The 22,038-nt window shown below is 39.7% G+C and overlaps 1 protein-coding gene across 1 annotated transcript in view; it reads left to right on the top strand.

The window, feature by feature from the left end:
- Position 1: 1 nt before the first annotated feature.
- The window catches only part of kif1ab (kinesin family member 1Ab), a 27,987-nt gene continuing 5,950 nt past the window's right edge, over positions 2 to 22,038 (top strand). Inside the window, exons 1-39 of the mRNA XM_016674956.1 lie at positions 2 to 384; positions 1,348 to 1,536; positions 3,542 to 3,615; positions 3,759 to 3,938; positions 4,087 to 4,155; positions 4,439 to 4,617; positions 4,727 to 4,838; positions 5,347 to 5,424; positions 5,546 to 5,611; positions 5,706 to 5,723; positions 5,818 to 5,896; positions 5,987 to 6,065; positions 6,268 to 6,410; positions 12,526 to 12,656; positions 12,752 to 12,831; positions 13,386 to 13,461; positions 14,054 to 14,133; positions 14,221 to 14,327; positions 14,432 to 14,515; positions 15,220 to 15,400; positions 15,513 to 15,585; positions 15,706 to 15,796; positions 15,912 to 16,060; positions 16,295 to 16,473; positions 16,675 to 16,812; positions 17,153 to 17,271; positions 17,356 to 17,441; positions 17,578 to 17,713; positions 17,970 to 18,153; positions 18,259 to 18,349; positions 18,441 to 18,559; positions 18,668 to 18,723; positions 19,352 to 19,460; positions 19,594 to 19,660; positions 19,777 to 19,861; positions 19,977 to 20,082; positions 20,479 to 20,593; positions 21,623 to 21,756; positions 21,864 to 21,925. Coding sequence (XP_016530442.1) covers positions 1,431 to 1,536; positions 3,542 to 3,615; positions 3,759 to 3,938; positions 4,087 to 4,155; positions 4,439 to 4,617; positions 4,727 to 4,838; positions 5,347 to 5,424; positions 5,546 to 5,611; positions 5,706 to 5,723; positions 5,818 to 5,896; positions 5,987 to 6,065; positions 6,268 to 6,410; positions 12,526 to 12,656; positions 12,752 to 12,831; positions 13,386 to 13,461; positions 14,054 to 14,133; positions 14,221 to 14,327; positions 14,432 to 14,515; positions 15,220 to 15,400; positions 15,513 to 15,585; positions 15,706 to 15,796; positions 15,912 to 16,060; positions 16,295 to 16,473; positions 16,675 to 16,812; positions 17,153 to 17,271; positions 17,356 to 17,441; positions 17,578 to 17,713; positions 17,970 to 18,153; positions 18,259 to 18,349; positions 18,441 to 18,559; positions 18,668 to 18,723; positions 19,352 to 19,460; positions 19,594 to 19,660; positions 19,777 to 19,861; positions 19,977 to 20,082; positions 20,479 to 20,593; positions 21,623 to 21,756; positions 21,864 to 21,925 — 4,021 coding nt within the window. The 5' untranslated portion in view covers positions 2 to 384; positions 1,348 to 1,430. The remainder of the gene's footprint in view (positions 385 to 1,347; positions 1,537 to 3,541; positions 3,616 to 3,758; positions 3,939 to 4,086; positions 4,156 to 4,438; positions 4,618 to 4,726; positions 4,839 to 5,346; positions 5,425 to 5,545; positions 5,612 to 5,705; positions 5,724 to 5,817; positions 5,897 to 5,986; positions 6,066 to 6,267; positions 6,411 to 12,525; positions 12,657 to 12,751; positions 12,832 to 13,385; positions 13,462 to 14,053; positions 14,134 to 14,220; positions 14,328 to 14,431; positions 14,516 to 15,219; positions 15,401 to 15,512; positions 15,586 to 15,705; positions 15,797 to 15,911; positions 16,061 to 16,294; positions 16,474 to 16,674; positions 16,813 to 17,152; positions 17,272 to 17,355; positions 17,442 to 17,577; positions 17,714 to 17,969; positions 18,154 to 18,258; positions 18,350 to 18,440; positions 18,560 to 18,667; positions 18,724 to 19,351; positions 19,461 to 19,593; positions 19,661 to 19,776; positions 19,862 to 19,976; positions 20,083 to 20,478; positions 20,594 to 21,622; positions 21,757 to 21,863; positions 21,926 to 22,038) is intronic.

A 22,038-nucleotide genomic window follows, 5' to 3' on the forward strand; every position in this document is an offset into this window, starting at 1 on the left:
CTGGCACAGCTGCGCCGCCATTTTCAGCACCATCAGAGCGACGGAGTGACGGCGCACTCCATCCTCCTGTTTATGCGTTTGGATCCGCGTTTTCCTCCTCCCCCCCCTCGACTCCCTCGTCTCCCACTCCCGTCTCTGTGTCTGACGCACCGCTGTGTTCAGCCCACCCGGCACCGCCGCTGCTGCTGAGGCTGAGGCAGACTCCCCTCTCCCCGTTTCCCCGGCGGATTCTCCATGTATGGATGCGCTGAGGGAAGTGATGCTGTAGGTTACCGAAGACCGAGAGAAAACGCAGACCACAGACGAAATTCAAGAAAGAGCCACCGGAGGAGCCTTTTTGAATGGATTCATCCTGTGTGTTTCTGTCGAGTCGAAGTTGCTGAGGTAAAACCACCGTCCTCATTATAGCTTTATATTTGTTATTAGAGCTCATCGTGATGGTATTTTTTATTTTTTTTCCCCACTTCTGTGTTTTGTGAATGTTGACGATTTCGCGAGCTTTTTTATATACGAGATGCTGCGTCAGGATGGTTGGCCTTTTAAACGATTAACGCCAATATAAAGATGACATCAACTCATATTAGATTAACAATAAAAAAAATATAATAAACATGTGCCATTACTGTAATGATGTGACCTCCTTTCTGACGCAGTGCCGGATGATTTGGTGTCTGAGCTGTGTCCATGTTTACGCGGCCTGTCTCTGAGGTGCGGCAAAGCAAGATGGAGGAGACGATATTTACATGGACAGATTTTCTCATTTTTCTAATATACAGTGCTCTCAAAAATATCAGATATGTCACAATATAGCGTCCTATAGTTTTTTTTTTTGGTAACCTTTTTTGTTTTAATTTTTCATCGGCTGACGATAGCTTAAAATATATTGTTCAACATTTATTGTAATGGGGGGGGAGAAGGAGGCCTCAAAAATGGATAATAGAATGATAATAGTCAAAGATAAGGTAGTGATAAGGATGTATTTTGGGACGTGAAACCATTTTTAATGGTACAGTTTCATAACAAGGGCCTGAGTCTCGGTGGGGATGTAGCCCAAAGAAGCAGCCATTTTATTGTACTATAGCAGAGATGATGTCGTCGAGCTCCCTGCCAAATAATGACCCAGCCATTTAGACAGAGTGATTTAGAAGCTGTGCATTTCTGTCCCAGTGGGGATTATCTGGCTGCCTAACAGTGGAGACTCATGTGTCAGTTAGCAATTTGTGGCTAACAGAGCCCTCTTCTCACTTAATGCAATTCAATCCTAGCCATCTGTTAATATTTTTTTAACAGCTTGATATGAATATTTTCCAGAAATAACACCGTTCCTGTTATTTTGTACCTGTGCAGGTGCCTGGTGTGTGTCTATAGCCAAACAGATCTCCAGCTCTTCCGTTGACACACACACATACACACACAAGCCCACCGGAAAGATGGCGGGGGCTTCGGTGAAGGTGGCCGTGAGGGTCCGACCCTTTAACTCCAGGGAGATTGGAAAGGAGAGCAAATGCATCATTCAGATGTCAGGGAACACCACGAGTAAGTGTAACGTCATTTGATATGAAGACTTTTCAATAAAAAGTACATTTCTGCGTGTTTCAGTTTAATTTAGCTGATCTGTATAATTTATTTTAGCGTCAATGGAACATGGAGGATAATCATTATTCCCAGTAACTTGTATACTTTAATAATTGCTGAACTGGAAAGAAAACCCAGCAAACTAAATATAGTTTATTCTGCAAATCTAATGTTGGTTCAAAAATTGACCTAACCAGGACTCATTTATCAAAACAGTTGAGTTAACAGTTTGACTCAGCACGTGAAACCTAATTTAAAGTTAACTGGTTATCAGGTAGCAGACTAAAGCTTTTAAGAGAAATATCTTATTCCATCTCATTATTACCTATTTTGTCTCTGTGGAAGAAGATTGGTGAATTCTGATTCAAAATGGCATCTTGTGAGGAATTATGAAGCTCCTTTTAGTTTTTTCTCTAACCCAACAAACTGGATCGCAATCTTTGACCTGGTCTTCGGTTACCACTTTGTCCATACCATAATGATTTTTACCTTAGACAAATTGGTATTCATGCAAAAATATCAAAAAACATTCAAAAGTTTATTTTATTTTCACTAGTCACACCCAAGCCTGATTAATGTCAGACCTGAACACTCAAGAAGTCACCTACAAAGAAAACGCCTGAAAACACAAAGTAGTCTGAAAAATCTCAAAAATCAACATGTCACACTCTGATCTAAATCTTTATTTGAAATTTTAATTTGTTGGATGACATAAAGCATTTAATTGTAACCAGAAAGTAAAATAAGGAAAAAAAAACAAAAACAAAAAAAACCCACCCCTATCTAGTAATGTGAATACTTACAGATTGGGTGATTCAGAAATATAACCCTATGTAAGTGTGATATCACTAATGGCTTCAGTTCACAAAATCCGAGACAATTGGTGACGCTCTCTTGCTGACTTGATGATATTCCTCTGACCTACATTGCGCTCAGTCAGGCATTTCACCTCAGCTATTTGTCTTGTAGGCAGCTCTGCGCTGCAGCTACATATCACAGGGCAGCGAGGTTGGCACCATCTTGGCAGCTGCAGAAACAAACAAAAGCTTCAGTCAGTCCTGAGGCGCGACACTGTGTGTGTGTGTGTGTGTGTGTGTGTGTGTGTAGGATGCAACATTTCTCTGCTCTCATCATGCATGCTGCCAGAATTGGGGGTCGGGGGTAGGGGAGGCCTTGTTGTTCTGGTCCGGTCAACAATCAGCCGATCTAAAATGTGTGTGTGTGAAAGAAGGAGAGCCTCAGCCTTTTGTGGCATTTTGGACGCTTTAATTTGCCTCATTAAAGCCAGACGATTCTGATGCTCACTACACCTAACTCCGAAATGTGCCCTTTTTATAATGCAAGTGCTGCTTTTACAGCCATGTCCTCCCTAACGTTTTATCATCAGCATTGTGTTTCTTTCAGCTGAGTGCACAGTTTTTGGGGGCAGTGTTTGTGCTATATTAAGCTTCCCCATAGAGTGTGTTACAGTGGATTCAGTTCACCGACAAAAGAGCACCTCAGTTCATGATTCACCCTGCAGTTCTCCGTTCTCACAAAATGAAGTGAACATACTGTCTCTCCTTGACATTTCATTGCTTAACAAATAGAGAACCAACAACTTAAATTCATATTTTAATTACAACGCAGATAAAACTCATAAATTTTGCTTTTGCAGTTTTGTGTGATAGAAATAAACTTGTTTTTTTATGGCAAATTTGATATTTTTTCCTTCTTTATTAACCTTTGAGTGGTGAACTATGGATAAAATAGACCTGGATTGATAGAGGTTAGAGCACATCAATTGTGAAAGAGAACTGGTTTGTTTTATTTGGAATAGATTTATAATCAGTTTTATTTGAATTAATTTAGCTTTTTTCATCATACTGCTTATATAAAGTAAAACATTTGATCAATGAAAGAAACTTAAACCTATCTCCATGCTTCTTACTAAGCTGCTTTGCTGTTTCTTTTTTTTTTTTTCTAGCTATCCTGAACCCAAAACAGCCAAAAGAAAACAAGAGCTTCAACTTTGACTTCTCATACTGGTCACACACTACGGTGAGTTATTTCACTGTTTCCATCTGCAGCAGTGAAATGAAAACATATCAGTCAAAAAAAAAAAAGAAAAAAGAAAAAAAATATCAACAGCTTTTTTGACTTGTCTGCTTTCTTGATTTCCTCTGTCTCCATTTTGTCGGCAGCCTGAGGACATCAACTACGCGTCTCAGATGCAGGTGTACAAGGACATCGGAGAGGAGATGCTGCTCCACGCCTTTGAAGGCTACAACGTGTGCATATTTGCATACGGACAGACAGGAGCTGGCAAAAGCTACACCATGATGGGACGACAGGAAAAAGACCAGCAGGGGATTATACCTCTGGTAATGAGGAGTACATTTATGGCTGATTATACAACACAGGTTCATGGGTGGTAAAGCACGATAATTGGGCTTCAGCTCTGTCATTTGATTGGGCCTTGGAAACTTATAGGAGCTTTGTACCGACACACTTTGCTTCTCTGTGTTCTAGCTGTGTGAGGACCTTTTCACCAAGATCAATGACAGCAATAATGACAACAGCATGTCTTACTCTGTGGAGGTGAGTGATGCCAAATCCTTAATACATTCCTTTTATTTATTAATTACCAGACTTAAAACTTTTGCCGGTTTTTAAACCGTTACACTTTAGTTTTAATGAAGCAAACCGGCGGAAATGAAACCAAACTATTGCGCCAATGCTCTTATACACAGGGTGTGTCTAGGAGTATTTTCTTTTAGATTCATTCAAGGGGAGAAAAGTGAAATATATTGCTAAATTACTTGTGTGATTTGTCAAGAACAAGTAACTGCATTTCGTCATTTCTCCTTTCCTCTGCTCTTAGGTAAGCTACATGGAGATTTACTGTGAGCGTGTGCGCGACCTGCTGAACCCCAAGAACAAAGGAAACCTGCGTGTGCGAGAGCACCCCCTGTTGGGACCGTACGTTGAAGATCTGTCTAAGTTGGCTGTGACTTCGTACAATGACATTCAGGACCTGATGGATTCTGGAAACAAGGCCAGGTAACGACTTGGAGGCCGAGTTGTTGCCAGTTGTCACCGCATTTGGCGCTAAGCAGCTGACGGATCCATGAAAGTGACAGAATTACCAACAGCAATCTCCCTTTTTCAGGACTGTGGCTGCCACCAACATGAATGAGACCAGCAGCCGCTCTCATGCTGTCTTCAACATCATCTTCACACAGAAAAAGCATGACATGGAGACAGACAACACTTCAGAAAAGGTCTAGACCCAAAATATGACCGTGCTCTGCAACTCATCTAAATATAAATGCATTAATGTCAGCCAGAAACCACTGCAAAAACAATCAATCAGTCAACAAATGTACAAATGTGTGTATTTCATAGTGCTGCAGTGGTTCTCGAAACTTTATTTTGTACACATTTTATGGTTGTACAATATTTCCAGATTATTTTGCAATAATTACACCAACAAAAAATGTATATCGATGAATGGTATCTCTTTAATTTTTAGCCATTTCTAAAGTTGTATCCAGACAATCCATTGAATTCCCCCAAACAAGCGACAACAAAAATGTCATTTACAAATAGTGTAAACTTTAATAAGTAATATGTCACATTGCAAACATCATTTTGGTATTTAACAAATAACTTTGCATGTAGTACTAATCCCTGATGGATACCACAGGGATCATCCATGTATGATGATCAGTTTTCTTCCAACTTTGCACATTTTTAATTGTCTTTTGGTTGTTTTTGATTATTTGATAGGTCAGCAAGATAAGTCTGGTAGACTTGGCCGGCAGTGAGAGAGCTGATTCAACTGGAGCTAAAGGGACGCGACTGAAGGTGGGAGGATGTTGTTTTTAATAACGATTTTTGCTATGCAGGACTTTGCTTAGACGAAATTACAGAAAGTACTTCAAGTGTCTAAAATGTTTATTCTTGTTTGTGTGTGTTTTCTTTGTAGGAAGGTGCAAACATAAACAAATCTCTTACCACACTTGGAAAAGTCATTTCTGCTTTAGCTGAACTGGTGAGATTCCCACATGATGCTAACATTTTGTGGCTGGTTTATTGTTTTCTGTTGTTCAAATAAGAGTGACTTATATTTCCCTTTAAATTCATAGGACTCGGCTCCAAACAAGGTTTGTCGTTTCACTAAAATGTGTTTCGTAATGAAGTAAAAAATCAAGTTATTCCTTGTAGTAAACCGCAACAAATATTTTGCTTTCTAAACAGAACAAGAAAAAGAAGAAAGTGGAGAGTTTTATTCCTTACAGAGATTCAGTTCTGACTTGGCTCCTGAGGGAGAACTTAGGTATGCAGACAAAAACATTCCTTAATTCGTTTTTGTTGGAGTGCACTCATTTTCTGTGTCAATACAATTTCATAATATTTTTTGCTTCAGGAGGAAACTCTCGCACAGCCATGGTGGCCGCTCTCAGTCCTGCAGATATTAACTATGATGAAACTCTAAGTACTCTTCGGTGAGGAAAACACGACAGAACCTCATTTTGATTGATAACAAAGTTGCAACCCAAACCTAAACCTGATTTTCCTGAAATTAAAGTTGTAGCTCTACTTTTCATCTGTTCAGAATTTCTGACTAACTGTTGCCGTAGATGCGATCCATAGCTCAGGTCTAAGTTGAGCAAAGTTCAGTGGTGCTGACGGCGTCTGCTCTGTCAGGTATGCTGATCGAGCCAAACAGATCCGCTGCAACGCCGTGATCAACGAGGATCCCAACAACCGCCTGGTCCGCGAGCTGAAAGAGGAGGTTGCTCGCCTCAAAGACCTGCTGTATGCTCAGGGCCTGGGAGACATCATCGAGAGTGAGTCTCACACACGGAAACACTCGAATCCGATTATAGAAAATGCGCGTACTTTGAGCCGGGCGCCGCTGTGCGGGGCTTTTGTCTCCCTCTATCCACCGANCAAAAGTTTATTTTATTTTCACTAGTCACACCCAAGCCTGATTAATGTCAGACCTGAACACTCAAGAAGTCACCTACAAAGAAAACGCCTGAAAACACAAAGTAGTCTGAAAAATCTCAAAAATCAACATGTCACACTCTGATCTAAATCTTTATTTGAAATTTTAATTTGTTGGATGACATAAAGCATTTAATTGTAACCAGAAAGTAAAATAAGGAAAAAAAAACAAAAACAAAAAAAACCCACCCCTATCTAGTAATGTGAATACTTACAGATTGGGTGATTCAGAAATATAACCCTATGTAAGTGTGATATCACTAATGGCTTCAGTTCACAAAATCCGAGACAATTGGTGACGCTCTCTTGCTGACTTGATGATATTCCTCTGACCTACATTGCGCTCAGTCAGGCATTTCACCTCAGCTATTTGTCTTGTAGGCAGCTCTGCGCTGCAGCTACATATCACAGGGCAGCGAGGTTGGCACCATCTTGGCAGCTGCAGAAACAAACAAAAGCTTCAGTCAGTCCTGAGGCGCGACACTGTGTGTGTGTGTGTGTGTGTGTGTGTGTGTGTAGGATGCAACATTTCTCTGCTCTCATCATGCATGCTGCCAGAATTGGGGGTCGGGGGTAGGGGAGGCCTTGTTGTTCTGGTCCGGTCAACAATCAGCCGATCTAAAATGTGTGTGTGTGAAAGAAGGAGAGCCTCAGCCTTTTGTGGCATTTTGGACGCTTTAATTTGCCTCATTAAAGCCAGACGATTCTGATGCTCACTACACCTAACTCCGAAATGTGCCCTTTTTATAATGCAAGTGCTGCTTTTACAGCCATGTCCTCCCTAACGTTTTATCATCAGCATTGTGTTTCTTTCAGCTGAGTGCACAGTTTTTGGGGGCAGTGTTTGTGCTATATTAAGCTTCCCCATAGAGTGTGTTACAGTGGATTCAGTTCACCGACAAAAGAGCACCTCAGTTCATGATTCACCCTGCAGTTCTCCGTTCTCACAAAATGAAGTGAACATACTGTCTCTCCTTGACATTTCATTGCTTAACAAATAGAGAACCAACAACTTAAATTCATATTTTAATTACAACGCAGATAAAACTCATAAATTTTGCTTTTGCAGTTTTGTGTGATAGAAATAAACTTGTTTTTTTATGGCAAATTTGATATTTTTTCCTTCTTTATTAACCTTTGAGTGGTGAACTATGGATAAAATAGACCTGGATTGATAGAGGTTAGAGCACATCAATTGTGAAAGAGAACTGGTTTGTTTTATTTGGAATAGATTTATAATCAGTTTTATTTGAATTAATTTAGCTTTTTTCATCATACTGCTTATATAAAGTAAAACATTTGATCAATGAAAGAAACTTAAACCTATCTCCATGCTTCTTACTAAGCTGCTTTGCTGTTTCTTTTTTTTTTTTTCTAGCTATCCTGAACCCAAAACAGCCAAAAGAAAACAAGAGCTTCAACTTTGACTTCTCATACTGGTCACACACTACGGTGAGTTATTTCACTGTTTCCATCTGCAGCAGTGAAATGAAAACATATCAGTCAAAAAAAAAAAAGAAAAAAGAAAAAAAATATCAACAGCTTTTTTGACTTGTCTGCTTTCTTGATTTCCTCTGTCTCCATTTTGTCGGCAGCCTGAGGACATCAACTACGCGTCTCAGATGCAGGTGTACAAGGACATCGGAGAGGAGATGCTGCTCCACGCCTTTGAAGGCTACAACGTGTGCATATTTGCATACGGACAGACAGGAGCTGGCAAAAGCTACACCATGATGGGACGACAGGAAAAAGACCAGCAGGGGATTATACCTCTGGTAATGAGGAGTACATTTATGGCTGATTATACAACACAGGTTCATGGGTGGTAAAGCACGATAATTGGGCTTCAGCTCTGTCATTTGATTGGGCCTTGGAAACTTATAGGAGCTTTGTACCGACACACTTTGCTTCTCTGTGTTCTAGCTGTGTGAGGACCTTTTCACCAAGATCAATGACAGCAATAATGACAACAGCATGTCTTACTCTGTGGAGGTGAGTGATGCCAAATCCTTAATACATTCCTTTTATTTATTAATTACCAGACTTAAAACTTTTGCCGGTTTTTAAACCGTTACACTTTAGTTTTAATGAAGCAAACCGGCGGAAATGAAACCAAACTATTGCGCCAATGCTCTTATACACAGGGTGTGTCTAGGAGTATTTTCTTTTAGATTCATTCAAGGGGAGAAAAGTGAAATATATTGCTAAATTACTTGTGTGATTTGTCAAGAACAAGTAACTGCATTTCGTCATTTCTCCTTTCCTCTGCTCTTAGGTAAGCTACATGGAGATTTACTGTGAGCGTGTGCGCGACCTGCTGAACCCCAAGAACAAAGGAAACCTGCGTGTGCGAGAGCACCCCCTGTTGGGACCGTACGTTGAAGATCTGTCTAAGTTGGCTGTGACTTCGTACAATGACATTCAGGACCTGATGGATTCTGGAAACAAGGCCAGGTAACGACTTGGAGGCCGAGTTGTTGCCAGTTGTCACCGCATTTGGCGCTAAGCAGCTGACGGATCCATGAAAGTGACAGAATTACCAACAGCAATCTCCCTTTTTCAGGACTGTGGCTGCCACCAACATGAATGAGACCAGCAGTCGCTCTCATGCTGTCTTCAACATCATCTTCACACAGAAAAAGCATGACATGGAGACAGACAACACTTCAGAAAAGGTCTAGACCCAAAATATGACCGTGCGCTGCAACTCATCTAAATATAAATGCATTAATGTCAGCCAGAAACCACTGCAAAAACAATCAATCAGTCAACAAATGTACAAATGTGTGTATTTCATAGTGCTGCAGTGGTTCTCGAAACTTTATTTTGTACACATTTTATGGTTGTACAATATTTCCAGATTATTTTGCAATAATTACACCAACAAAAAATGTATATCGATGAATGGTATCTCTTTAATTTTTAGCCATTTCTAAAGTTGTATCCAGACAATCCATTGAATTCCCCCAAACAAGCGACAACAAAAATGTCATTTACAAATAGTGTAAACTTTAATAAGTAATATGTCACATTGCAAACATCATTTTGGTATTTAACAAATAACTTTGCATGTAGTACTAATCCCTGATGGATACCACAGGGATCATCCATGTATGATGATCAGTTTTCTTCCAACTTTGCACATTTTTAATTGTCTTTTGGTTGTTTTTGATTATTTGATAGGTCAGCAAGATAAGTCTGGTAGACTTGGCCGGCAGTGAGAGAGCTGATTCAACTGGAGCTAAAGGGACGCGACTGAAGGTGGGAGGATGTTGTTTTTAATAACGATTTTTGCTATGCAGGACTTTGCTTAGACGAAATTACAGAAAGTACTTCAAGTGTCTAAAATGTTTATTCTTGTTTGTGTGTGTTTTCTTTGTAGGAAGGTGCAAACATAAACAAATCTCTTACCACACTTGGAAAAGTCATTTCTGCTTTAGCTGAACTGGTGAGATTCCCACATGATGCTAACATTTTGTGGCTGGTTTATTGTTTTCTGTTGTTCAAATAAGAGTGACTTATATTTCCCTTTAAATTCATAGGACTCGGCTCCAAACAAGGTTTGTCGTTTCACTAAAATGTGTTTCGTAATGAAGCAAAAATCAAGTTATTCCTTGTAGTAAACCGCAACAAATATTTTGCTTTCTAAACAGAACAAGAAAAAGAAGAAAGTGGAGAGTTTTATTCCTTACAGAGATTCAGTTCTGACTTGGCTCCTGAGGGAGAACTTAGGTATGCAGACAAAAACATTCCTTAATTCGTTTTTGTCGGAGTGCACTCATTTTCTGTGTCAATACAATTTCATAATATTTTTTGCTTCAGGAGGAAACTCTCGCACAGCCATGGTGGCCGCTCTCAGTCCTGCAGATATTAACTATGATGAAACTCTAAGTACTCTTCGGTGAGGAAAACACGACAGAAACTCATTTTGATTGATAACAAAGTTGCAACCCAAACCTAAACCTGATTTTCCTGAAATTAAAGTTGTAGCTCTACTTTTCATCTGTTCAGAATTTCTGACTAACTGTTGCCGTAGATGCGATCCATAGCTCAGGTCTAAGTTGAGCAAAGTTCAGTGGTGCTGACGGCGTCTGCTCTGTCAGGTATGCTGATCGAGCCAAACAGATCCGCTGCAACGCCGTGATCAACGAGGATCCCAACAACCGCCTGGTCCGCGAGCTGAAAGAGGAGGTTGCTCGCCTCAAAGACCTGCTGTATGCTCAGGGCCTGGGAGACATCATCGAGAGTGAGTCTCACACACGGAAACACTCGAATCCGATTATAGAAAATGCGCGTACTTTGAGCCGGGCGCCTCTGTGCGGGGCTTTTGTCTCCCTCTATCCACCGAACACCGGGGGATTAAGTTGGAACGTGGCCGTTTTTGACACACAGTCTCTCTTCTCCTCTGTCCTGTCAGCGTATCGAGGCACCGTTCCTGCCATCACTGGTTTGAAATGTGTGTTTAACTTTAGCAAGCCTGCGCTTTGCATCTAAAAGACTTTTTTTTTTCTTTAAAGTTTCCTATTCTTCCACTCCAGAGGCAAAACTTACAATCCCAAGAAAGCATTTGTGACGTCACACAAGACACCAAACAAATAAAGTTTATTCAGAGCATCTGGAAAATTGACATCTTGTTGTTGTAACGTTTGTTCTCAGAAATTTTGCCTCAAAATGGCCTCCATTTCACCCCACTAAGCCCCGCCCCCGTCATTATACAGGTTTTCATTTTTTTTTCCCCAATAGGAGATGTCATAACACTGAGCAACTTGACCCCTGACCAGCTATTTATGCATGTCTTTACTAAGGCATGCGATGCTTTGGCACCTCTTGGTTAAACTTGTCTGTTACTTTGAATACAGGCACAAAGAGAGAAAAAAAAGATGCCCTGAAAGCATGACACAAGTTTTAATTCTAATAAATAATTAGACCATTAGCAGGATTGTAAAAAATAAATCGAAAATCAAAGGCTCACTATTCTTTTCTGATACTTAATCAATTTTTTTTGCACTTCAGAATTATGCACAACCTTGTGTTGGTCTATTACATAAAAATCTCCCAAAATACATCACAGTTAATGATTTTAACTTGACAAAATGTGAAAAACTGTATCTAAGTAATCAAATCTCTTAGTATGGTCAATCATTTTCTGACAGCTTTCCTCTGTCAGTCTAAATTCCAACAAAACCAAAATGACAAACTTAAGTTCATTATTTTTATTTTTTTTTTATGTTAAATGATTAACATTTGGAGATCAGCTCATCCTCGGCTTTTGAGATTTCAGTGTGTCCTAGTAGGTGTTCACAGTAGTAGATACTAACCAAGAGTGCTGCAGCGTAAAATGGCCATCATTTTTCACCGAATGGAAAGGTGACGTGTTGGATGACCAGATCTGCATCCCGTGGAGATCTTACTAGTGAAGAAGCTTGCAAATTCAGGAGCCATGCTGTAGAAAAGCTTCAGTGAAAAGCTTAAACAAACAATTTTTGGTTTATATATGTATATCACATGCATTTGGTCTGTATGCATTGAAAATATATGACTGTGTGGTTTATGTTTATGTTTGTCGGTGCTTGTCAGCTTGTCGGCTGTGTACATTCTGTTTCTCCTCTCATTCAGTTTCTCTTGACATTTTATACTTTTGTTTCTGAGTTGATCTTTTCTCACTGTCTGGAACGGCTTTGATAAGCAAAACAGCTTTGCTTCTTGGGTCAGTTATTTGAGCTCTTCTCTCTCTTTTGTTTCTGTACTCCTTCCTACTGGTCCCTTATTTTGTCTCTGCGTGTCCCCCTCGTTCCTCAAACATCTGGCACTCGCTCCCACCTTCTGTCCCGTTCTTGTTTGTTTCTTTTCCTCGCGCTCTTCCATGCACCGCCTCTTCTCTGACAGATCTGTGCGATTACCAGAACTTTGTGAACAATCGCCAGGCTGTCAATCAAAGGGGTGATCTCTCCACAGTGACCAACGCCATGACAGGAATGAGTCCCTCCCCCTCGCTCTCTGTCCTGTCCAGCCGGGCCGCCTCCATCAGCAACCTTCACGACCGCATCTTCAGCCCGGCCAGTGAGGAGGCGATCGAAAGGCTCAAGGTAAATGGGTTGAAAATAAAACTAAAATAAAATAGAGTTGGAATTATGTCCGTTTAGACTATTTTTATAGTAAATCGTTTTTCTTTCACATTCAGGAAACAGAGAAAATCATTGCAGAGCTTAATGAGACTTGGGAAGAGAAGCTGCGTCGTACTGAGGCGATTCGCATGGAGAGGTTTGTCTGAAATATGAGCTGTAATCTTATTTCCCCACCCCGTCCCCGGTTCTCAGTCATCCCATAATACTTCTATGAGTTATTCTCATTTTCCATTGACTCTCCTTATAGATGTTACAAATGTTCACATTACCTTAGGACAGAATGCATAAATCATTCTGTTAATGTTTAGGTCTGCTCACTCCTTCAGTTTATGATAAGTCACCTGGATTACGACTGCTTCCTCTTCTGCAGCTGTAATTTTACCGTATCTACAATGAGTAGAAAAATACCAGATCATAATGCTGAGTTTGTCATTGATCTCAGATTCTTGTAATCATTTAATCGTTCACTGGAAAATGATAATGGCAAATAATTGTCCCTTTGTTTATTGTATTTCTGTATTTGTTACATTTTCTTATGTACATTTTCGGCTTTATGCAGCAGAAGTTGAAAGGTTAATATTTGTAGAATGAAAATATCTTACTCAACACCCAACAAGCCTCTGTAATAGATGTATTGATGTACTGTTTGAAACTCATTTTAATAGTTTAAAATTTGTTTGCTTGCTGCAGAGAGGCTCTGCTGGCTGAGATGGGTGTTGCTATGAGAGAAGATGGGGGAACTGTTGGTGTCTTTTCTCCCAAGAAGGTAAGATATTTGTCAAAGGTAACTAATAAAATCTAAATGCAGCATATAAATACTGCATTGGCCCTTTGTACTTAATGGCAACTGTGTAAAACAGTGTTAAAAAACTTTTAATTTCATTTTCATTTTGCAGGAGAATAATCTCGCACAAAGAAAAATCATTTCATTTCATTTGAGTATTTTTATTTAGCAGGCAAGAAAATTATATTCATTTTATATGTAATTAATATCTTAAATATTTTTCTTATTAAAGGAAAACACTAACTATTAAAGTGGTAAAAATCACAGAAATACTTGTATGCTTAAAAATAATGGTTTTGATGTTACAGGGTTAGCTTTTAAATCCTAATTTAAAAATAATTGTCAGAAAATTTAGGTTTTTAGAAATTAAAATGTTGATTGAATACTTTAACCAAAACCACAGACATATTCCGTATTTTGTGACCATGCAATAAACCTCTGAAAGAGTTATTTTTTCTTGAAAACTAAGAATAAGCCATTATTGGGTATTTCTCTGAAGACAGAGAAAGGAGGAATGAAAACATCTTACAAAACATATAAAATCTGTTAATGTTCAAACATGGCTCTGTTGCAGACCCCTCATCTGGTGAACCTCAACGAGGATCCGCTAATGTCTGAGTGTCTGCTCTACTACATCAAAGATGGCATTACCAAGTAAAACTTCATGCATACCCATTCTTACATTGAATTAGCTCTGTTTGTAGCAGTTTTCACATTTTGAATGACTTTACCCTCCTTCAGGGTTGGTCGCGAAAACGCCAAAACTCGACAAGACATCGTTCTTAGCGGCCACTTCATTAAAGATGAGCACTGTACCTTCAGCAGCACAACAAGCCCACAGGGAGAAGGTAAAAACCTAATATCCCTGTACAAAAATGCTTAATCAAAATATATATTTCAACTGTTTTGTTAAAGTGGTAAAACGGATTATGTTAATTGTCTTCTGGACCAGGATGCGTCATCCTGGAGCCATGTGAGGGGTCAGAGACATATGTCAATGGGAAGAGAGTGACCTCGCCCACTGTTCTGCGATCTGGTGAGAATCCATTGTTATTATTGTGATTAAAAAAATGGCCAAAACAATTTTTGGACTATAAGCCGCTACTTCCCCACGCTTTGAACCATGCGGCTTATAGCCCGGTGTGGCTTTTCTGTGAATTTTTCTTCAACCACCAGGGGGCTCTTTAGCAGGAAGTGAATCATTGGAAGTCAAAATTGGAAATCAATTAAGAAAGTGCTAACTTTCATTTAGAACAAACACATGCTAGCAGCAGGCACAACGGAAAAATTATTTCAAACTCATATGATGCAGCTTTAAAGTTGAAGGCTATCGATCTGGCAGTACAGGAGGGAAACGAAACCATGGTTCGGCATTGGAGACATAGTCCTTACTAAATCCAGCAGATTTATTAGGACGCAGCCCTCTGCTGCCCTTTGCTGGGTACTCATGGAAAACCGAGAGCGGCGGAGATACCAGCGGCTTATAGCCCGGTGCAGCTTTTAAATGTACGTTTCCAGTTTTTTAAAAAAAATTTGTAGGTGCGGCTGATAGCATGGTGCGCTCTATAGTAGGGGGAAATACGGTAAAAATTACTAGCTAGTAAGTAATTTCTGTTACCTTACTTCAATGAAAATTGCTGGTGGGATGAAATCCTACAGTTCCTGTGAAGACAGTAATAAATTTGTTTTAGATGTTTGAAACTTAACGCATTAATGTGATTTTTTTTATTTTTTTCCAAGGGAACCGCATCATCATGGGTAAAAGCCACGTGTTTCGCTTCAACGACCCGGAGCAGGCCCGCCTGGAGCGGGAGAGAACGCCGTGTGCGGAGACGCCGGTGGAGCCCGTGGACTGGGCCTTCGCTCAGAGGGAGCTGCTCGAGAAGCAAGGCATAGACATGAAGCAGGAGATGGAGCAGAGGTGAGTTTGAATGGTCGTCCGTTGCTGCAACATTGTTTTGTTTAGTGCAGTACTTTGTGGCATATCCTTACATTTCATTTCATAAGTCTCTCTCTGAAATTTTATACTCAAGGCTGCAGGAGCTTGAAGACCAATACCGCAAAGAAAGAGAAGAAGCCAGCAACCTGCTTGAGCAGCAGAGGCTGGTGGGTAAAAAAACTCTGATCAACAAAAACCTGAACTTTCGTCTTGATTCCAGATTCTGCTTTGAGGGTTCAGTATTCTAACAAGGTAAATGATCAAACACATTTCATGGCGCCTTCTAGGACTATGAGAGTAAACTGGAGGCCCTTCAGAAACAAGTAGACTCTCGGTACCTGGAGTCACCTGAGGAAGAGGAGGAGCCTGAGGAGGAAGGTGATGATGATTTTAGATACAGCTAGACTCACAACATAGTCGCCCCAGGGTCAGGTGTTTTTTGATCGAAGTTGACCCTTGTTTTTGTTTTGTTCTTTTTTGTATTTGTCTACAGTGCCGTGGACGAAGCATGAAACTGAACTGGCACTCTGGGCTTTCAGAAAGTGGCGGTTCTACCAGTTCACCTCCCTCAGGGATCTGCTCTGGGGAAATGCCATCTTCCTCAAAGAGGCAAATGCTATTAGTGTGGAACTAAAGAAAAAGGTTTGTTGTTCATCATTTTGTGTAACTGTGCCATATTTTTTCACTTTTTTTTTCTTTTTACTTCTTAGTGTTTTAAGTAAAATTTGCCTGCACATCATCCATGGCTAGAGTTTGAGTTCAGGGGCTAATTTACTCCATCGTCAGTGAGAAGGGAGAGGTCAAAGGTTTCCTCGGGGCTTCTAGATGTATTTGACAATATATGAATTGTGAGTTCATCTTGTTGTGTGTACACAGGTGCAGTTCCAGTTCGTCCTGCTGACAGACACTCTTTACTCTCCACTCCCACCTGACCTGCTGCCTCCCAGTGTGGCTAAGGAGCGAGAGAGGCGACCTTTCCCTCGAACAATAGTAGCCGTTGAAGTTCAGGATCAGAAGAATGGAGCCACGCATTACTGGACTCTGGAAAAGCTCAGGTAGTAAAACATAGTCATTAGAATAGTTTGATCATTATTTCTATGCCAGCCTCATTCTAAGCCGCCTCATTTCTTCTTCTTTAACATTAAGTGCTCCTGAAGTTAAAGCCGTTCTTTTTTCATCTAACAAAATATGTTTGCCACAAAGTGACATCACTGAGCAAAAAGCTGATTTCTTGTGATTTATGCCGCCCCCTGCAGGCAGAGGCTGGACCTGATGAGGGAGATGTATGACCGAGCTGCAGAGCTGCCCAGCAGCACTGTGGAGGACTGCGACCACGCCCTGACCGGAGGGGACCCCTTCTACGACCGCTTCCCCTGGTTCCGTCTGGTTGGCAGGTTAGTTGTCTTACAGATAATGATTATACTCTATTAGGGCTGAAATTATTAATCCAATTAATCATGATAAATTGATTATTGAAATAATCATCAACTAATTTAGCGATAGATCAAATATTAACTGGAGCATACAGACTCAAAGAAGCCCACTTGGTAAAAAGGAAAAACACACTCAGAGCAGTTATTAAGCCAAAACTGTACAAAAAAAAGTCTTTAAATAAAATCTATGATGAATTTGCCCATTTTTTTAAATCTGATGAATCGATTGTCGGAATAACCGTTTTTGTTTCTGCTTCAAAGACTTCTGAAACCAAAAATCTGTCTTCACTCCTCTCTTCAGGGCTTTCGTGTACCTGAGTAACCTGCTGTATCCGGTGCCTCTGGTGCACCGCGTGGCCATCGTCAGTGAGAAGGGAGAGGTCAAAGGTTTCCTCAGGGTGGCTGTGCAGGCCATATCAGGTACACAGAACAGTTGTAGTCAGCCAAAATCAGCGACACGTTTCTGAAATGATTTTCAACTTGTGGTGTGTTTTGGTCTTGAAGCTGACGAGGAGGCCCCTGATTATGGATCTGGAGTGAGGCAGTCAGGCACCGCCAAGATCTCCTTTGAAGACAACCAATTTGAGAAGGTATTTGTGATGATTTCCCTTCAAAAAGAACCATTTCTCGAAGTGAAAATCCGACAACTGAAACTGCACGCTTTTGTCCGCTGAATGTCCAAAATATAAGAAAGGAAAAACCTGCATCAGTTTTACCTTGGTTTAGTTTCAGAGTGAGTCGTGTCCTGGAGGCTTGTCACACTCCAACACCTCCCAAGAGGAGCTCAGAATCGTGGAGGGAGAAGGACAAAACATCGAGATAGGAATCTCAGCGGACGAGGTTAACAACAACACCTGTGCAGGTGAGCTGTCCGTCCAAAATCCTTTCACTGTCAGCGGATTAGCAACACATTCGCTTGTCATTTTTAAACTTTGTTCAAATGTCAACATTTTTACCAGACTCCCAATGTGACAAAGTCAGATATTAAAAGTATTTTATTAAGGTTAACGATAAAATAGCTAATAGCGTGAAACCATTTTGGTGTTTCTATCTTTGTTAGAGTCAAACTCAAGACTGGCCTCTTGAACTTTAATTACATGCATCTGTGCACCATGCAGCCATTCAGGAGCCTCCTTGCAGCCCTGTGAAGAGTTTAGGCCTGGGTCTGGACCTTCCGCTGGAGCTGTCTCCAGAAAAAGCTCTGTCACACCTGAAGATCGGCAGCACCTTCACCTTCAGAGTCACCGTCCTTCAGGCCTCCAGCATCTCAGCAGAATACGCCGACATTTTCTGCCAGTTTAAGTGAGTTTAACGGTGGCTTCAATGGGTGTTTTCCTAAAACCGCTATGAATTCCCGTTTTTAATGACTGATGACACATATAACTGTGTGTGATTTCACTTTTTCAGCTTCATCCATCGTCACGATGAAGCTTTTTCAACTGAGCCATTGAAAAACACTGGCAGGGGTCCTCCGCTCGGATTCTATCATGTACAAAATGTAAGCAGCCAACAATGCAAAGACCCACAAACGAGACTTATTAGTGCTTCTGGAAATGATCTACTTGAATTTGACTTCCTCTCTTTGTTAGATTAAAGTGGAAGTGACCAAGTCATTCTTGGAGTACATCAAGACTCAGCCCATCGTCTTTGAGGTGTTCGGACACTATCAGAAACAGCCTTTCCCTCCATTATGCAAAGATTTGATCAGGTCTGGAGGGAATTTGACATCTGCTTCTACAGTTTCAAATCATGATGTGATATCGCTGCGAGAATCCAGTTTGTTTGATAGATCGCTTCCTCTTTTTGTTTCTTTCAGTCCTCTGAGACCCTCCCGGAGGCAGTTTCCACGAGTGATGCCATTATCCAAACCAGGTCAGTAGAAATTAGTGAATATAATATAACACTAATTTGTCTGGAGTAACATATATATATATATAATTTTTTTTAAATTATGAGTTATTTTACACGCAGCATAAAATCTCAGATCTTGTACAACTTGGGCAAAAATATCAAACACCTATTTTTTAGGCCTGTGATTATGAGTTTACATCCAACCCAGCAACATTTGACACCAGTTTAAACATGCTAAAAAGCTAATATTAAATTGTATCTAGTAACATAATATATGATCCAATTTACTTCCTGTCTTTTTAAAGATCTTTTTCTTGGTATTGATGGGGACGAGTTTTATTTTTCTGTATAATTTGATGAGATTTTAGTGAATTCATTTAGGTTAAAATTCACCCTTTTTACATTATGCTCTTCAATATTTTTTCTGTTTCAAAAAAATACAATTGGTCGTCAGTCAACAAAAAGAATAATGCACTTGAAGCATCCCCTATTCATGTTAAAAGTAAGTGAGTTACTCAAAATAACTGTAGTAACAGTGTAGTAACCGCAAGTTATAAATGCCGATTTGTGCCCTGTTGGTTTTGCTGCAGTCGGCCATTGGAGGTTTCAAACCAGCTATTAGTTAAGAGGTTATTTTTTCTTCTTTCAGTGCCAGCCACAAAGCTCAGCACGCTGACTCGCTCCACTGCTGGACCTTGTCATGCCAAATATGACCTCATGGTCTTCTTTGAGATCTGTGAGCTGGAGGCTAATGGAGAGTGAGTTCTGTTTATTTATGCTGCCTCTCGAGCACTGAAATTTAAGTCAAATAAAGAATTAGCTAGAAAATGCATCGCTCACTGGTAAATGCAACTGTTCAGATGTATTTTGTCGATTTTGTTCCGTTTCCAGCTACATCCCAGCTGTCGTTGACCACAGAGGCGGCATGCCGTGCCATGGGACTTTCCTTTTACACCAGGTTTGATCAGTTTCTATAAATTTCTTTATATTTTCCACCTTCAAAAATGCATGTTTTTGCAGATATAAGTTGACTCTCAAACTGAGACAACCTTCTGTCTTTGTTTGACTCCACAGGGCATACAGAGAAGGATCAGAGTTACCATTGCTCATGAAACAGGAAATGATTTCGAGTGGAAGGAGGTGAAGGAGCTTGTTATCGGTGAGAAGCGTCTCGGCTCAAATTAGTTTATCTAAAAAGGCTTAAATGAACAAATCAGAAAAAAAAAAAAAACAAGTTTAAAGGCAAAGAGTCTCATCTTGACACGTCATTTCAGGTCGCATTCGAAACACACCAGAGGCTGACGAGACCATCATTGACCCCAACATCCTGTCCCTCAACATTCTCTCCTCTGGATACTTCTGGCCAAAACATGATGACAAGTATGACTTTGGTTCCCCCCCCCTCTCAAAACAATTGATGTTTTTATTTCGTCTTTGGTATTTTAATATTCAACAACACATTCATTCAACACAAATGGGCTGCTTTTTATTCTTTTGACAACATAACACTGTGCTTTGTTATAAACAATTTGGCTTTTGCTGATTTGCCAAATTTGCTGAGTTTTATCTCTTAACAGCTGCAACTAAACAGTTTTTATTTTCTCTTTTTTTCTTTAACGGCAGCGTTTCATTGGGCGTTGATCATAGGTATAATTATATGTTTTTTTACGGTTTTTTTTTTAAGTATTCCTTTTGATAACAAAATATGCTGACATTAGATTGCATTGTTGTTTAAAGTAGCAGTAAGTTACATGTTTAATTCTTTTCTTACTGCAGGACCTTCTATCGATTCGAGGCGGCATGGGACAGCTCCATGCACAACTCTCTGCTGCTGAACAGAGTCACTCCATACGGAGAGAAGATCTACATCACTCTCTCAGCTTATCTGGAGGTACAATAGCAGCATTACAGTTACATTTTATGAACTATTCAGAAAATGTAATAGGCTTAGTTGGCTGGTTTTTATGAGGCATGGACTCTTTATTTCTGTATTATCACCTTTTGTTAAAATATTGAAGCATCACTCAAACATTTTAAACTAAAGTGCATAATACAGTCAAATATTTTTATTAAAACATAAAATTAACAATTATTCTCACTGTTGATCAATCAATTTGTAGATTATTAAAGTTATAGTAATGTGCAGTGACGTTTGTCGTTATTTTGACTTTCGTTCACTAAAATATAGAGAATCAACACCCACAAAGTTTGGTAGCAGTTTTTGATAAGCATCAATTTTTGGGCAGAATATTAATTCTACATTTTTGACCGTTCTGCTCTTCACAAAGAACACAAAATATAGTGTATACCTGACTAACTTTTACAAGGATGGACTAAATTTTTCCAAAAAAGCATTATGATAAAGCATTTTTCGGTAACACTTTATTTGAAGGGGGGTGAATAAGACTTTCATGACACTTTCATAAACATAACACCTGTCATGAACATGAATAAGCCTTCATGAATATTTATATTTATATTTATAATACTGTTTAAACTTTACCTTTAATAACATAAAGTTACCTAATTTTTAAAGTGAAATCAGTAATACTTTTATAACAAATTTATAACAGTAATGATTTATTGGTTAATGTCAAGTTGTCATAACAAAGACATTTTGAATCATGTCAACTTTGTATTAAAAGTGTCATAATTTACCGAATGACGCTTTATGACAACAGTCATAAATATTCATGAAGGCTTATTCATGTTCATGACAAGTGTTACGTCATGTTTATGATGGTGTCATGACAGTCTTATTCAACCCCTTTCAAATAAAGTGTTACCCATTTTTCTTACTACAGGTATTAGTGCTATCACTAATAACTTCACTAGCAGCACTTGCTAGCAGCATTTCTTTATTACTTACTACTTTTTTTGTTCCCATTAATTTTTTTCATTAATTATCCTACCCCTCCAGATGGAGAACTGCACTCAGCCGACAGTTATCACCAAAGATTTCTGCGTGGTGTTTTACTCCCGTGACACAAAGCTTCCAGCCTCCCGATCCATCAGGAACTTCTTCAGCACCGGCTGCCTCAGGCCCTCAGAGAGGTACGTATCCACGGATAACCGGTCCAGGTTACCTGATGGTCTCATAAACGGCGTCTGGGAATCACGTCTTAAATGCTGACTTTTTTTTGTTTTTTTTCCCTTCTCAGTAATCGTGTCACCGGAGTTTATGAGGTCACTCTCTGCCACGTTGCAGACAACGGAAGTCCAGGTGATGAAAGATTAAATTAAGAAAGTTATCCGTGCAAAAGAAAAATATATATTTTTCATACGATTTATTATTATTTTTTTTTAAACATTTTTAGTACTGAAATCCTCTTCTCT

Source organism: Poecilia formosa, unplaced genomic scaffold (genome assembly GCF_000485575.1).
Source record: "Poecilia formosa unplaced genomic scaffold, Poecilia_formosa-5.1.2 Scaffold104, whole genome shotgun sequence".
In the NCBI taxonomy this organism is placed as follows: Eukaryota; Metazoa; Chordata; class Actinopteri; order Cyprinodontiformes; family Poeciliidae; genus Poecilia; species Poecilia formosa.